Source organism: Diplotaxodon limnothrissa, linkage group LG8 (genome assembly GCF_057381915.1).
Source record: "Diplotaxodon limnothrissa isolate DT_005_m linkage group LG8, D_limnothrissa_male_GT1.1, whole genome shotgun sequence".
Taxonomy (NCBI): Eukaryota; Metazoa; Chordata; class Actinopteri; order Cichliformes; family Cichlidae; genus Diplotaxodon; species Diplotaxodon limnothrissa.
In genome coordinates this window covers 18,070,407-18,088,647 of record NC_140603.1, presented here as the reverse complement: position 1 = coordinate 18,088,647, position 18,241 = coordinate 18,070,407, and the positions used below count along the sequence as shown (strand labels likewise).

Genomic DNA, 18,241 nt, shown 5'->3' with positions numbered 1-18,241 from the left:
ATTAAAAACTAACTTCCTATAGTAAATACGTAAAATAAGTAATTTCTTTAAAACAAGTAAAAAGTAATGTGTAATAGATTCCTTTTATGAGTAACAACACTGCTTGATGACTGGTTGAGACATTTTGACACAACTGTCCAAAAATGCTAGGAATTAGGTTTTTTTTTTTTAAATTAATTTAAATTAATTTTGAGTGAGGTCAAGTTAATAATTTAAAATTTATTAAAAAACTGGCTTATATCCACCAAGATCTTCAAGGTCAACTTAATCAGTTAGTCTAAAACTGAAAAGTTAGAAATTTAAAACTTAGAAATTGTCATTCTTACAAGTGTGGCGTGTTACCACATAGAAAGTACTGTATAAAGATTTAAAACATCATGTAACATCTGACCTCTGACCTCTCCTTCTAGGTCAAAACATTGATCTGAAGGTCAGTTATAATAATGCTATTTAGAGCTATTTAAAACTATGTTTCTTACTGTCATTGTTTGTATTGACCACACATATGAGTTATAAGGATTCTTAACAACACATTACTTTGGACGCGCACTCTTCTTCATTTAAATATTGTTAAGAGTAAGAGAACGAGCTGAGGGATATACTTAAGTATAATATTATAAGTTATTCACGTCCAGTTATTTGCAAATCAATACCTATTATCAATTACCCACTGCTACATAATGTTTGTGTAATCAAAGTAAAGATCTGCCATGCTACTCTCATCTGATTTTTGTGCGTAAAGACACGTAACCTTGATCATTAAAGCATAAAAAAGCACTGACACAAAGGGATGAGCCAGTGTTATGTCTATACGTAACAGACAACTTACCAAAGAACTGATTTTAAATCTTTAGGTTTGTAATTAGTAACAAAAACACACCGTTTGTTCAAATTTTTGCACCGACAATGTGTTTCCTGAAGAGCTATTATTTGAAAACGTGGCATATTTTGGCAGTGTGCAGTGAATCCTTAAAAATTTTATGAAGTTCTGTCCTTAAAATGAAAAAACTAGCACAGGACCTAAAAAATGCAGCTGGCCCTTCAGTGAATCCATCTACTATTCACTGAAGCCTCATCAGAAATGGTCTCAGTGGAAGGTTGGCAGTCAAGAAGCCATTCTTAAGGAAGGGAAAGAACCAAATTACACAACAACTGGACTCAAAATCAGTGGCAACAGGTCTGATAAAGAGATGAATCCAAATTTCTGGTTCAGTTCATCATCAACATGGAGACTCTGTTATAGTTTAGAGCTGCATTTTGGCTGGTGGTGGAGATGTTTTCAAAACTGATAGAATTATAAATGCGGAAAATATCGTCAGATTTGGAGCCACCATCTGGAAAGCACTTGATTTTCCCAGCAAAATATAAAAATAAGAGATAGTTTAAGTCTTTTACACACAAACCTTTACTGTGTAACTAACTTGATTGATTTGTGTTTTTGTTGCTCTTTGCTCTTATATTGTTCTGCATTTGTTTACTTGTGATTCCATTTATTTTACCCTCACTCACTAATATCAGCTATTGAAAGCGAAGTCGTACAGCACCACCCTAAAACATGCAACATGCACACACATATCTGAATATTTATGTATTTTTTTCCCCTGTTATTGTTCAATGTCTTTTGTACGTCCTGTCTATTGTTGAAAAATAAAGCATGGAAAAGAAAGATTAGCTCTAAATAGCTTTTCTTTTGCTAACTGCATTATTTTAAATTTGATATTCTCAGGTTCATTGTTCCTGACTTTAGAGCTAATATGAACGTTTTCAAAGCCTGACAAAATTTACATGGAAAGAAAACACCAAAACGATAAAGGACGCGTGCAAAAACAAGCTGGGTATAACAAAGAAGTACAATTTGATGTGCGGCGATGTACTAACCCGTGGTCATAGTTGTAATAATCCTGTGTGTAGTAGTCATGGCCAGGATCGATGCCAGATTCCATTGATAGTTCCTGTTAGATTGACAGATCTTTGTTAGAAGCTTCACACACACACACACACACACACACACACACACACACACACACACACACACACACACACACACACACACACACACAAACAGATAATTTGATAGGACATGACTACACATACATACACACTCATAGTGATGACTTTGACTGCATTAAAACTTCCACAAACCCATACTCCAACAGACAGACGCCCATAGGGATTAAATAAGTACTGAAACAAGAGAGGGACTGAGTACCTCAGGTCGGAGCAGAGAAGGTCGGAGAAGTTGTTGCGTCTACCAGAGGGACAGAAAAGTGGTGAATGGAAATAAAAAACAAGCAAAATGGAAGTATTTCAGCGCTGTCCCTCAGAAATGTGTACATCTATATTAGAAACATAAAATCGATAGCTGATGCCCTGCCATTCAGCTTCTCTAGAAAGCTCAGGATCCAATGTATGTATATGCTTTCATTTGATGTTATCTGTCAGATTGTAGGAACATGGGGATGAGGTTTTATCAAGCAGCGGATATAACTTCTGAACTCAATTTAAGCTGAAATTGAGTTTGAAAATGCATGCACTGCACAAGTGACTGGATGACTCTTTATAGGAAGGCTAGACCGATGACATGTATTTAACAATGGGGACGTGGCAGAAATGTCCAGGATGTCTAAAGAGCCAACTTTTTGGAATCTTAAAAGAGTGGGTAAAGTTTTTAAACATATATTTAACTTCAAGATTTCCATGTACTGTAGTGGCCTTTTTAAATTATATTTTATAAAGCCAGTTACATGCACTGTGTACTGTAAATGCTCTTTCTTCTTGATAGCATCAAACAGAAAAAAAGATGGAAAGCAAACCAGGGCATAAATGTAAGTGAAAGCGTGCAGACATGCAACGACAGCATGCACACCCAAGACACCTACCTCATGTTGTCCATATCCACGCCTACAAGATCAAAGAGAGCAAAAGTGAGCCTAATATTACCAAGAAAACACACTGCCTGGGCTATAGCTCTGTCTTAACATACATGTCAGTGCTTTGATGAGAATCTTTTCTTCCTGTAAAGGAAATTTTTAAATAATAAAAAAAAAAAAAAAATAGATGAGGCTTACTGGAAATATTTCACAGTGAGTGTAAATTAACCCAGTTTCCAGGAAGGAAGCAAGAAGATGAGTTGCGTCTAAGTGATTGTATGAGATTTTGTGTACGTTGAGAAAAATGGATAATGGACGACGACTTTGTAAGAGAGAAAGAGAAACACAGCCAAATGAAATAGAAGCCATTGTGTCATCCACGTCTATTGTTGTTGTATCTTTGCAAATATTGTGATTAGAGATTTACGAATGCAATTTCACATCTCATTTGCAACTCATATGAAGTCATTCTGCTGTTGAGAATACTGTTAATGGTGTATGTCAATATTAACCAAAGAAGTAATAATCATAAAAGGGGATACTTAGAATACAGTTACTTTGTTGAAATAAATGGATTACACGGCTGTCTTTTCCTGTTTCATAAGTTAGGATATCCCTTCTCTAATTCTGGTAAATCCACACATTGCTGGAAACCCAAACAAAACACAAAATAAGAGGCTCTAATGTAAGCGTCCTGTTAATGTTGGTGCTGTCAGCTACAAAATGGACCTGAAGCCAACACAACAGAGCCGGGGCAGGAATGCATATGTTACTTGGAAATTCCGACACCACTTCTTATTTAAATAAGAAAGGAATGGCAGAAGTCTGAGAAGTCTTCAATGCAAAATCTGTTTGCCAGCAAACAAGCTGCTCTCAGAGTCAAAAGACTCCACCTCCAACCAAAAGAAACATCTGGAAGTAAGTTCTAACTAACGTTAGCCTACTGTAACTACCTTGTTTTAGTTGTGGGAGCTACCTGAGTTTTGTGACACTTCAGTAACTTTGATGGACTATTGCTGTTTGATTTATTACTATTACTGAAGGCTGCTACACTGAGCTATCATAGACTGCATACTGTTAGACTTGATGGATAGCATTAACAACCTGCTAGCTGCAAATAATCGTGTGCAGTTCTGAAAGCAGTCGATGAACTAACCTCAGCCAACGCCAGCTAACAATGTTAGCTCAGTGTCGAGTAGCCTTCAGTAAAAGTAATAAATCACACAGCAATAGTACATTCATGTAGTTGTAAAAAGCATGACAATATATCCAAGATATCCAAAGTATTCAGATTACGTTACTCACACTGAGTAATTTAACGGAATGCATTTTGGGGTATGTATTCTGTAATCTGTAGTGGAATACATTTTAAAAGTAACCTTGTCAATCATCCAGATGTGGGGAAGAGGTGAGCAACTAAAGAGTTAGATTAGCGTTCACTCCGGGGTGCTGCACCACATGTGTTTGCTAGCTGTTTCCCTGTGCTAAGTTAAGCTAATCATCGACTAGCTCAACCATAGTGATATCCTTTTTTATGTAACTTTTCATACTTCTTTTTTTGTATCCCTACAATAACAAGTTCATATGATTTGACAGAAAAAAATAAACACTCAGAATGTCAACAAACATGCAATTAATTTTACTGTATATCTGACTGAATCCATCCAGCAGCTAAGTTGATTATGTATGCGCAACAGCTTAATGATGTTTACAGTACTGTGAAATTAATACTTGTTGCTATGAGAAAAATAAAATTAAAGACAGTATGACAAAGAGAGAGCAAGAAACACCAACTAAGAGAGAAGTAGATACATTGAAGGTAGCAGACACTTTAATAAGGGGAGGCAGGAAATGTGATTAAAAAGAAGGAGGGTGAAAAGCAAAAAAGAACAAATACAAAGAGAGAAATGAAGAAAAACAGTCAATAACCTGTCTGGTCTGTCTTAACTATGCTGCACAGACTGTACAGTCATGTGAAACAAAGGTAATGCTGGCAAAATGAAGACGTATCACACATCAACAAGCAGACTTTTGGAGGACACATCACATTCTCCTGTCTGCTCTTCAAGTGCAAACACATGCAGGCATCCACACAAATTGGTAAATCACTCGAGCATCTCATTAATTCATTTTAGAATTTCAGATGTGCCTCTTAAACACACACAGGCGCACGCCTTCCAGTGGGTATCAAAATGCGGCTAAAATACGAAGCTGAGGATGTCGGATGGGGCGGATTACCGCTGATGGGCGTATGAGCAGACAGGGTAAATGGGTGAGTGAATGGAAGGAGAGATGAAACGGATGGTTTGGGGTGATCTACGGGTTCAAAATGTAATGACCCTTTTCACAGTCACTGTATCTTAAAGTGTGTGTTTACTGTCTACGTTTGAGCTGGAATCAGAATATGCCTCCCACCATGTGTAGCATAATCTGTGTATGTCTGCGCATATTTCTGTGGAAGGATAAGTCTATTTTTCTTGCCCTTATTGCTCTGACAGACACATTATTAGGTCCTCTCGAGACAAAAAGGCACAGACGGCTATCTGATCTCCACCGTGCACACAAACATACACACATTTGACATGATTGACTCTCGCTCTCCATGTCCTCTCCACCTTGTCTCATAGCGTGTATGAGAAACAGGAGGGGAGAAATATTAGCTCTTAAAGAACAGACTCAGACTATGACACCCAATAACAGCCTCTTTTCTCTTTCTTCTTAGGGCTTTATACTCAATGTTTCTGTTTCACCCTCTATTTCTGCCTTCTGCACCTCTTCCTTCCTCACCTATTTGTCCTTTCATTACAGTCACATGTTATGTAGAAAATACCAGGTGTGGATGAGAAAGCAGGAAAGTGCCCCGGTGAGTTGCAAATATGGTTGCGAGTTCAGGGCCATTACAGATATTGTCTTAAACAATTTTCCTATTTGCATTATACTTATTCAGCACTTTAACAAAAGCTTCGAGCTGCAGTGCCAAAGTCGTTACATAGGTTTGATTTTATTATTTTGAGCCACAGCATCTTGTAAGGCCAACGTTTTTAAAAAAAATTAAAGCTGGTCAGGTAGTCGAAAATCTAAAAATGTAATGCCACTGGCTCAATTCCTCTGTAATTCCACAGAGCAAAACATCAAAACTACTTGAATTGCTAATCAGTGTTGAATATGTGAGCAGTGTTTTAGATGTCTGGAGTCGTGCTCAGTCGAGTTATTTTTATAATCAGAACAAAAACAGGTACGTTTTGTTACATTTTAGGCGATGCGATAATTCTTTATCAGGATCAGGAACGTGTGACATCATCATGATGGTGAAATTTGAATGTAGTGGTTAACACATTTGCCTTACAGCTGGGAGAGCTCTGCTTCAAAATCCGATGGTGACACAAATGAAATGTGCTTCTAGTGGTCTCAGGACCAGATAAATGGGATGGCATAAAGCTTCTTTTAGCTTCTCCGTTATTCACAAGAGGTGGATGGATCTGCGTATTTGATTTGGTAGATTTTTACACCAGGCACAACCCTCCTAGGAATTTGTGTCTGCTCCTAGTCTTAAATCGGGATCATTCATATGTTAGACGAACATGTTAACCATCATATTATTGAGCCACTGCTTCAGGAAGCACATTCAGTATACAGTCTGAGACAAATCAACACGCATATCCTTTGGAGGTCATCGTGATTACTTCTTGAGAAATAAAGGAGCAGCTGAAAACACCTGACAACACTTTAGGTTTTTTTCTAGACGTATAGTCATGGATGAAAAATATTTCCAAAATGAAAGTAGACCTGGAAGTCGTGTTTATTACTACAACATCATTTAGAGTTACTTCTTAAATGTCACCTGGTCATGCTGTTAAAAAACAACAACTTTATTTTAGTACAGCAAAAGAAAGTTTCTGTTTCAGAACTGGTTTCGAATATCTATTAGAGTATGATTTTTAAAATAATATAAAAAAAAAAAATCTTCAGTGGTGAGTCATACTTTTGGATCTGCCATTATCCTACTGAGCTAACAGAGTCCTAAGTCTGTGACACTAATATTGCGGGAAAAGATGGAATAATTGTAAGAGTCTGGAGTGTTAAATTCACCCTGTGACAAATGAAACAGACTTTAAATGCACAAAACTCTAAATAGCTTAAAAGACCCCAGTAATACTAGTTTGAGTTTGTGAAAAAGGTGTCGTGTACACATCACAACATTACATATTTAAGTTTGTTCTTTGCAATATTCTGGTCTAATTCTCACTCATCACTCTGAGCCAACCTCATATCTACATAGAATTAAAGTCAACACCTTGTTTTTTGGGATTCACTTAAAAAAAAGTGATGTAAGGTGGTTTCTCATGACTATGTTAAATAATTTCTAAGAAATTAACTGTTTTATTTTAAAATGTTAATCTTAATGAAAAGCTAAAGATAACTAGCCAAAACGCACGCAAAAAATGAGACTATTGTTGATTTAAAGAATTATCTTTGGGTGGATTAGTACATATTAGTCTTTTTTTTTTTTTAAGTTGCTCGACTCATTACCCGAACATTGCTTGAAATACCTGTAAAACTGATTTATTTATTTATTTTTGACTAATATCTGTTGCTGCTTCAATATTTGCCACATTGACAGTGCTCAGTTTTGACCACGGAGATGACTTTTTGGTTTCAACTCGGTACCTACATTCTCAAATCAAATTTTTAAATTGGTAAAAGAAAACAAGAATGGTAAACAAACTGAAATGAACATAATACACATCATATTTCTTTCTTTATTTTTAATGTGGCACTGCTATTTTGCAGTGACAACACAGCTGTGTGGCAGCTTGAGTTTGGCAAAGTGCAAAACGAGGGATCACTTCAATGTAGCCCAACACACATTGTGTTAAAAATAATGAAGGCTTACACCGAAGCATTACTATTTCCTTTGTCGTTTTCAGTGGCTATTTGCTGCTTCAGTGACACGGACACAGACCTGCGACTTTAAAATTACACCAGACTCTCAGTGGCTGTGTCTCACACCTGAGTTTTCAGGTAAATTATACATAATTGCCGAAAACAATACACTTTCTTAAAGGTGTTTGTTCTCCGGCAAAAGCGCACAATACGAACTGAAAGGCTGCAAACAAAATGTGTCTGTGAGACAATGAAGATATGCTGTGTGTGTGTATGTGTAAAGACACGCAGCAGACTGAGGGTGAGAGCTAATCTTGACATAAAACATTTCCAGCCCAGTCAGCTGAAACAGTAGCTCCTGCAACCCGTTTAATGCTGCTGTGTAGATGTGTGTGCATGTGTGTGTGTACATATTCACACTCCTGATTATGCAAAGGCTCTTGTGTGAATGTGTGATTGGGCCTTTGTTTTGGATGCACACAGCCTTTTATTAAATCAAATCTTGACAGTACAACACTCATAGCGGAATTATGTGCTGTGTGCTGGGAAGAAAAACGCACTGCTTAGAAACAAAAATGATGACAAAAAACCCAAACAAAAACAACCAAATTTGCAAACTCTGTTGCGACAGTACAGCACGAATCTACAGGAGGAAAGAGTTTGACATCTCACATCGTAAATCCTCTCATTGTGCAGAAATACGAGCATCAGGGTTTGTGATTCCCTTAGACTTGTTGAAACTGTCAGTGACTTGTGAAATCTGCAGCTGACAAAGCCAAAAAAAACCCGACAAAATTTGGTGTCACATCATAAGAGTCATAGACAGTCAACATTTTTCAGTTCCGTCCATGTCTTTCAATCACTTGTGTTAACTGCACAAAAGTGCATCCCTTGTGAATGGAAGGGAATGACCAAGTATTTACAACACACACTACTACACAGTTTTCAAACGATGCCACACAGCAGCATTTGGCATAAATTATTCAATTGATCTGTTTTTCTTGGCAACTTCTTCATGTGAGACTGCCCAGTTAGGTTTCACGATTCATTCTCCAAGAATGACTCACTCTTTCTTGCTTTAAAAAAAGTCATACTTGATTTAAGTTTGGCTAATTTCCCTTTCAAGATTATTTTCTTGGCCGGCGTTGCAATCGTATCACCATAGTCACGTCTAACTACATGCATTTGTCCTCCTGTATAACACATGGGAGCTCCTCCAATGTGTATTAACAGCCACTTTTGGACTTGAGTTTCTTTTTAGGGTAGGAGGACAAAGAGGGAAAGACATCTGTCAGTGGGGCTACTGATGAGCTTAGATTTTATTGATGTAACTAAAAAGATAAAAACCTCCTAGAGGTTTAGTTAAAAGCAGACATTGGTATCATGGCAACCCATGGTCATGAGCTGAAGCCATATCTTTGAGTTAGGAGAACACCAACTTGAACTGAAAATGGCTTTTTTTTTTTTCTCCGCATGGTGAAATGGTAGATGTGCAAGTGTCAAAGTCAAAGTGAGATTTGTAAGAGCTGTACTGGAAACAGTCAGGAGGTGCACAGGGATGCACATTTGTACAGCTTTATGATTACACCTCATCAGAATAAAAGAAAGTTGTACCCACTGAACTGGAGAATGAATACGATGACACATTGTGACACGTGCTATATGCTACTATGGTGATGTCGCTGGCTCTACCTGCTCCTTCCTTTCTTTCAGGCATAATTTTAACCTCAATTTTATTTGGGACTTTTGGCTGCTCACTTATTTCCCAGATGATCATCCCAGTGGATGGGTTCACACGTTTGATTTGGCACAGATTTTGTGCTGGGTGCTCTCCCTGACCCATTTATACAGCGCCAATTCACAACAACAATCACCTCAAGACGCTTCATACTGCTATATAAAGACTCTACAATATTCAAGCCGATGGATCCCAGGATGCAACGCACCTGGTAGCACTTTGATCATTGTTGTTCAAAAAGACTTGGAGCTAAACTCCTCTTGCTTGTCTTCCTAGGAAGCAGTTTTTTCTTTTTTACCTACCTCCACCACCTCCATTTCTTTTTTCTAAGTTTAATCTTATTCAATTTGTTTTTTGCTTTTTAACCCCACCATTACGTGTATGTTTCCTTTAATTTTTCAGCTGTGGAGTAAATTACAGGCCAATAAATGCCAGTATGCAAGCTTCTTAAAGCACAGCATTCCTCATATAAAGCAAGTGAATTATTGTGGTTTCTTTTTAATATGCTTCAAGACTTCAAGCACTGCACATGTGAATACTTCGACATAGTTTTCTGGCACATTTCCACCAAGACGAAGACAACTTGCAACTATGCTTTCATTGTCAGTCAGTATATATTCCATTTTGCACATGCCCATGGCACTTCTCGCTCCTCCCAGAGGCATTTTTTAAGGGAAATCATGCAGGAAACACATACACATGTGGGGTTTCTAACTTTGTTTCTGTTCCAGTTAAACTAATGTAAAGCAGTAGAGTGAAAACTATCTAGAACAGTGCTTCCCAAACTTTTTCCAGCCACGTACCCCTTGAGACATGTCACCCTCAGCCGCATACCCCCTACTACGAACGACTCTTAATTAGTGTCTATAAATACATTGCAATATCGCATGCATAAAGATAAATACTGCACAGTCGATTATTTCTCACCACCAAATGAATTTATCAATATTTTTTAGTAATGACAGAGTTTTAATAACAAACTTTACTACTTAATACTAGCAGTGTATCAAAGGATTTATTAGAATTCACTTTTTTGTCGAGAGCATAAAGGCCATGAACTTTCATTAAACAGAACTTTATTTAATGTGATGGATGTGCTTGAGCAGAGGCACACAGCTCTTCAATGTTTGGCTCAATTTGGGAAAGGCTGAGTCTTAAATCGTTTTCCACACAAAGTCTTGCTCTGTATTTTGTTTTCATGTTTGTTAAAGCAGAAAATCCCTTTTCGCATAAGTATGTGGTGGCGAAAGGCATCAGAGTCTTGACAGCGCGCTTAGCCAGCGCGGGCTGTTCAGTGCGCAGCCCTATCCAGAAATCCGCCAGGTTCTTTTGAGCGTGTTCAACTTTTAGAGATCCATCTGTGGCGATTTCAATTAGGCTCTCCTGGTCAGACGGTGATAACGAAGTAGGCACGGCGGTGAACGGGTGACGTATCCAATCATTTGAGCCGTCCGTCTCTGGGAAGTATCGGCGTAACTGCACCGCCAGCTCCTCAAGGTGCACGTTACATTCGCGCTTTACACTTTTAGATAGTGTGAGATCATTAGAGCACAGAAAATCATGCAGCACAGGAAAGACTTCAGTGTTGTTTGTATCCAAGCAGTTCTTCCAAAGGTTTAACTTCTTTATCATGGCCTCAACTTTATCTTGAACATTGAATATAGTTGCAGAAACGCCTTGTAATCCGAGATTGAGCTCGTTCAGACGAGAAAATATATCACACAGATAAGCCAGGCAGGTAAGGTACTCTTCATCATGCAAATGTTCAGACAGCTCAAAGGGATGGTTACTGAAGAAAACTTTAAGTTCATCCCTCAACTCAAAGAAACGGGTCAGCACTTTCCCTCTAGATAGCCAGCGAACCTCTGTGTGGAGTAATAATGTCTCATGCTCGCTGCCCATCTCATTGCACAATGCAGCAAATAAGCGGGAGTTCAGCGGCCTGGCTTTCACAAAGTTAACCATTTTTACACTCGTGTCCAAAACATGTTTCAAACGGACAGGTATTCCCTTTGCAGCAAGAGCCTCTCGGTGGATGCTGCAGTGTACCCAGGAGGCATCTGGCGCGACTGCTTGCACACGCGAAACCACACCTCCGTGTCTCCCAGTCATGGCCCGTGCGCCATCAGTACAGATGCCAACACATCTGTCCCACACGAGTCCATGTGTGTTCATGAATGTGTCCAGCTTTTGAAAAATATCTGCGGCAGTTGTCCTTTGTTCCAGCGGTTTACAGAACAGCATGTCCTCCTTGATGGTTCCTTCATGAATGTAGCGCACATATACGAGAAGATGCGCCAGGCCAGCCACATCCGTGGACTCATCTAGCTGTATTGCATAACATTCACTGTGGCGTATGCGCAGAAGTAGCTGCTGTAAAACATTTTCTGACATTGCATTGATGCGCCGTAAGACAGTATTGTTTGATGATGGAATGGACTGTATCGTCTTTTTTGCCTTTTCCCCCAACATTGTCCCTACCATATCTAAAGCAGCAGGGAGAATGAGGTCCTCCACAATAGTGTGGGGTTTGTTGTTTTTAGCCACTCTGTAACTGACCATGTAAGATGCTTGTAGTCTGTTTTTATTCATAAGATCTGGCACCTGAATGCAGGTTTTACTTGTTGAAAGTGATTTTAGCTGTCGCTCAAAATATTCCCTTGGTTTATTTTTCAAATGGGGATGATTTGTCTCTAAATGTCTGCGCAAAAGTGAAGGTTTCATTGAGTTCTGAGACAATACTTTTGCACAAATAACACACTGTGGCCGGGGAAATCCACCAATATTTATACACGTAAACCCCAGCGAAATATAATTGTCATCATATTTGCGCTTCTTTGATGAGGTTGTGTTACAGTCCGTGCTGTCATGCTTTCTCCCACTTTGACGCTCCGCATCAGACACTTCATCACTTTCCACATGGCTGGCTCCAGCTATGCTAGCCACTTGGCTAGTAACCACAGATACATCCCTGCTAGCACTGCTAGCATCCAAATCTGACGAACACATTGTTGTTGAACAATCACCTGTGCGGTCACTGGAAAATGCATCTTCAGATATGAGCTTATTGGTTGTTGTGGCCGGTGTCTCTGTGGTAGGGCCTTTTTTTCTTGTTAACCACTTGTCCATTTTCGCGCTGCACTGAATGCTTGGAGGCAACTTCAACTGTTAGGTGTCAGTCATTTGGGCAAATCACGCCCATGTATTTTGTCAGAGCTATTTTTTTGCTGAACACCAGAGGGTGGTATATAGTCATGTATTTGACAGGCAAAAAAAACTGCATTAGCGCAAATTTCGGCTTTTAAAACTTTTGATCCCCACTCCAACCCCAACCCACGCGTACCCCCTACAGCCACTTGCGTACCCCCGAGGGTACGCGTACGGTAGTTTGGGAACTACTGATCTAGAACAAGTTCATCTGAGGACAGTTTTTAAGAGATTGCTGTTCAAGTATTAATGCGCTGAATAGCTTTATTTATGCCTGCCATTGAATATATCCTGTGTTCTCAAGTCATGTAAAAGTAATTTCAGATTTTCATAAAACAAAAATGTCTTGGAGCCTTTGGTAGCACCACATATTTTATTGAAAAAAAGAAATCTAATTTTTTCGGCCTTTTTTGTATTTTTCAATTTATTCACACATTAAGTACCCAGAGAAATCCGCCCTCGAGAAACCCTCTAGAAAATCTTTGTGAAAAATGTAGCAGATATTGTTAACAAAAACATCAAACCGCATGAATGTTTTAGATTTATTTTTTAGTTTGGCTGTTCACCCATCTGCATAAATCACAACTGTGTCCTTGAAAAAGAAAACAAGGCTCATGACCTTATAGGACATTAAAAGAGGCTGGGGCCACTATGGATGAGCAGACAACATGGGTCCAGAGGTAACAGAAAAGACGCAATTACCTAATGACATGAATCGACTTAAGGAATTAACGAGAGATGTGGAATGACAAAGAAAGCTGGGAATCAACCTGAGGAACTGAAGACAAATGAGTGTTTTTTTCCCGTTTAAACACAAACTATCAGCTAAATGAGAAAAACACACAAAAGAGATAAGAATGTGGCCACGATTTGAATTCCTTAAGTTGAAACAGTGTAAAAAGACCAACCCTGTCTCCTAAAAACCACGATCAAGAACAGGTAATTTGCAACAGCAAGTATAATAGTATTTTTAGGAACTTACTATTGCCATTGAGGTTTTTTAACAGCTGTTTTGGCTCTGACAGTAATTTGTTAGGTTAGGGAACGTCTGACACAAGGGTTACCACAGCAGGCAGCTCCACATGTCTGATTTGGCAGATTTCTGTAACACCAGATGCCCTACCTGATCAACCAGGGATTTTTGCAAAAACCACTACACCAGTGGGGTCAAAATCATTTCAGATCATGGACCACATAACGCCTACTTTACCACACCAGAAACCTGCCCTTCTGTCTGTTTTAATGTAAGAAAAATATGTATCATGTCAACAGTAAATCTCAATTTTTGGAGAAATATTGCAGTAGTAAAAATGAAAAAAATCTGTCAGCAGACTAATCTGGTTGAAGTTGTAGGAAAATGTGTAAAATCACAGAAAAAGTTCTTTTAGATCACTGACTGGCCTGTAATTATAAAACAGACATTTTTTATTATTTTTTGTCAAAATCTCCTATTTTATTTTACTTTATTTACTGTGAAAATTTCTTCATAGTACATAACTGTATTTTAATTGTTTAGCGATTAGTTGATTACTTTGGTGTTGCATGAATGACCATTATCGTTAGAAAAAGTTGTAAAACATATGAAAATCCTATTTAAAATCCAAAATGTGGGCCCTCAGTCACATCTTCTAAAGCTGTCCAGTTGGCTGGATTAGAGTCTTTGCCGGGCCAATTCTGGCCCCCTGGGCTTAATGTTTGACACCCCTGCACTACACTGTGGAGCCAACTTGACACACAACATGACAATACAGACAGTCTCCTTACATTATAGGAGCAGATGATACAGGAAGTTTATTCACAGAATTACCAGAGTCGACATCGCTGTCAATTTACTTGAAGCAAACAAGATAATTGCAAACACAGTCCAAACCCTCGAAACCACTGCCCCTTAGCAAGCTGGCAGCCTATTTTACATCCCGTCCTGTTTTGCAAGAACAGTTTGAATTTACATCGCCTTACCATCAAAAACAGACCCATTAGGCCGCCTACGTTAAAACCATGAACAGGTAAAATATAAAGTATACAGTCTCATTATAATAAAACGTCCGTCAGTGAAACTTTGGGTCGTGGCACAGATGCTACTTTGACACATACCACCCAGGTAAACATTGTTAGAGACAAACAGCATCTCCCCACCCCCATGCACCCTGATGGTAGCAGCCTCTCTCAGCAGGAGAATGAGCTCTCCTGCACTGAAAAAAATGCTCGGGGACAGTCTGAGGAAACAAGAGATAGACCTGGGTATTTATTTTAGTCTAACAATACCTCTGTAGCTACCTATGGGGCGGCAGATCATTAGAGGTTAGTGAAGCTAACTTCACTCATCCCCCAAAACCTTTCGTTTTTTCAGCTTTTTTTTTTTTTTTACTTTTTGTGAAAAGTTATAGTAGTGTTTTTTTTATTTATTTGCACTTTTTTCTTTTTGAAACATTTCTCTCCTGACATGGTGTCTCTTCTTTATATGTCATATTAGTAGCTTCTGTAATATCATCTTCTAATCCTGCTGTAAATCCTCTTTTTAATGGATGGCTGGACGCTACACTTCATTAAGGACATTTTTCTGATCACCTTATTAGAGCTGGAAGACTTTGGACTATTTTAAATCCTAAATAGTCCCTGTTTGTTTGCTTTAGGGATTTTCTTTTGATGGAGCCTAGAACTGGGAAGGTACTTCAGACTTAACAAGGAGACAGGAAGATGGTTTTAATATTGTGGCTGGGCTGTACATATGAAACAACATTTTTAGGAGACTTGACAGAAAAGGATAAACAGTGCACCGCTCGAATTAATAGAAAAGATGGAAATATGGTTGCAGACAGCAGCCTACTGATAGGGCAAGACAGAAAATGTAATTGTACAGGGGAACAAAAAATGTCACAGTAAAGATGACAGCACTTTGTAACTGTGTAACAAAGAATAAATCAAATGGAAAAACTCAATGTGGCAGTAATTGCATCAATCAATAAGCATCACTGCTTGTTGCTCTGTAAGAGCATAAATACTGCAACAAAATTACCCATTTGAAGACAAAGAATCCCCGTCCGGCAAATATCAATCAAGGTTGTCGGAGTTAACAATGTTCTTCCTTGTCTGATTTTCTTTTTCACATCTGATACGTCTGTAATCAACTTGTTTCAAAGTTCAGAGGGAGCGTTGAAGCCGAGTCCAGCTTGTAATCAGTTTCTCATTACAGCAAGTGTCTGTCAACAACTATGTATCTCGTTAAATATCAGTGTGTGAAAAACACAGACTCCTGCTGACCGAGCATAACTTTTGATGACATTTATGTAATTGGCTTTACCTGAAAAATATACTTCACAAGTTTTGTTTCAATAACGCCCATCAGCGAGAATTTTAACCTTCTTTTTTGTTCATAGCAAGAACTTTCAGCTGAGAGAAAAATGATTTTTCTTTTGCCCGTAGAGTTTACAGTATATGCGGCAAAGTTCTTTTTCTGATGGTGTTGAAGTTGAACATCCGTTCCCTGACAGCTTTATGGTCGACTCTGCAGCAGTGTGAAGAAATTCCAGAAAAGGAAAGGCTAGAGCATTGTTGACTGAGAGGGGAATCGCTTCTCAAGCTCTTCAACGATGGAGTTCATGTTAGGGTTGGGCTGAATCTGTGGAGGTGGAGGATCTTCTCCTCCTCCTCCTTCTTTACCACTGTCTCCCCCTTCTCCCCCTCCAGCTGGTAGCACATCCAAGGAATCGAGAGAATCCAGGGAATCCATGGAGGCCCGGCTCTTCCTTACCTTTTTTAGCGGAATCTGCTTCTGATCTATCTGGCTAAACATGTTGGCCACAGACTTCTCAATATCTGCTATGTTTTGGATGTTCTTTAAGATTCCCTTCAGCTCTTTTCGGGGAGGTTCGGGTTCCACCGGTAGGGGCGGCGGTGGTGGTCGGAGGGACACAGGCCGCAGAGCAGGCACCTCTGAGAGTGACGGGAGGACAAACATGGATGGATGGTGGACTGAGGGTGACACTGGGGGAGGGAGAGGCGGAGGCGGTGGCGGTGTAGGGGGTGGAGGAGCCTGTTTTTCTATATGGTTACACTTTATGGATGAAGCTGGAGAGCCAGGAGGTTGGGAAGGAGGATGACATGGAGGAGGAGATGAGGGGGGAGGAGGAGGTGGAGGAGGAGGAGCAGAGGTTTGAGGGTGCGGTGGTGGCGGTGGAGGTGTTGAAGGAGGATCGGGAATAAACTCTAAGTGGACCTGAAGTCTGTCTTCTGAACCCTGATTTCCTGTTAAATTTGCCCCAAAGCGCCGCAGCACTGGAGGAGTTGGCTTATGACTTGGCGGAGGGGTCCCTCCGTCACTCTGAGTGACGATGATACTTGGGGGTCCCTCTGTATTCTGAGGATTCTGGACACTCTGGGTGGGGGCATGCTTGTAATGCTGAGGAGTTTCTGGCAAAACAGAAAGTAAAATATCAGGTGACAGAGATCCTCGGGAGTCTCTGTTTTGCCTTTGTCTCATTTCCTGAAGTGCCTGTTGCTCAAACTGTCTGGCTTGTTCTTTCACTGTCAGTTTGGGTTCCAGACTTGGACTTCCCATTATGTCTGAATCCAGCCCACGATCAAAGCCTGAATCCAGGCCAGCATCTTTACTTTCTTTGAATTTGGCCTTTAGGAGCTCTAGCTCCCATTGAACGGGATCCATAACTACTTGGCGCCTCAAAGCGTCATATATCTCTCTTCGATGCAGTCTTGATGGGAGGGTCCAGCTGTGTCCACCACCTGATCCCCATCCACTGTCACTGCCGCTGTAACCACCAAACCCCACATCACACACGGGAGAGCTGAGCCTCAGCCAGGCCTCTCGAAGGCCTTTCCTGGAAGGGGAGAAATTCCCAAGAAGATCCTTTCTTCTTTGGCTTCTTCCAAGAGTCTCTGGACTACTCAAAGTCCCATCCTCATGGTAGATGGGATTTTTAATAGTCAGGGGGTTTTCATCAGAAAGAAAGGTGATGTTGGATTCAGATTTGGGGAAATTGTGGAGCACTCCTCCATTAGCAACGCACTGGCGATGGACCGCAATCGCTCTAGTGGCAAAGTCTGAGATCAGACGTTGGCGGTCACTTTCATCCAAACTGCCACCACTCCCGCCAGCACCACTGTGGTTTGAACGGCTGGTACATGGATAGAGGGGGAAAAAATGAGACAGAAAATGGAATGAAAGAAGAAATAAAAGAATTACAGATAAAATATGAGGGACAAGGGTAATAATGAATAGGAAAAATGTAGCTATATAAATCAAAGCTAAATGAAATGGAAGAAGGATTGTAGCTGAATGAAATTTAAATGAAAGCACCAATAAAACAATTACACTGATAAAAATAAAATGAAATGTTTTGCAATGAGAAGAGACAACAACAGAATCAAGAGGAAGGGTAGAAAGGCAGATAAAAGAGGACGGTCTGCTAGACCTGAGGTTGGACACGTGTAATGACAACACACCTCACAATAACAGATAAATGTAGAAAAGATCGGGAAGCAAAGGCGGAGGGATCTTAAGAGGTAAGATGTTTTTATTTTGGTG

The 18,241-nt window shown here is 39.7% G+C and overlaps 1 protein-coding gene across 3 annotated transcripts in view; it reads right to left on the bottom strand.

The window, feature by feature from the left end:
- LOC146626696 (protocadherin-15-like) overlaps positions 1-18,241 on the bottom strand; it is a 200,125-nt gene that overhangs the window by 13,413 nt on the left and 168,471 nt on the right. For 2 of the 3 annotated variants that reach the window (XM_085360748.1, XM_085360746.1), the window contains 3 exons: positions 2,880-2,901; positions 2,210-2,248; positions 1,879-1,952 (listed from right to left, as the gene is read on the bottom strand). In XM_085360748.1, the coding sequence (XP_085216874.1) occupies positions 1,879-1,952; positions 2,210-2,248; positions 2,880-2,901 (135 nt within the window). Of the gene's footprint in view, positions 1-1,878; positions 1,953-2,209; positions 2,249-2,879; positions 2,902-16,240; positions 17,832-18,241 lie in introns of those variants that run through there. The other variant, XM_085360747.1, reaches the window with a different exon arrangement.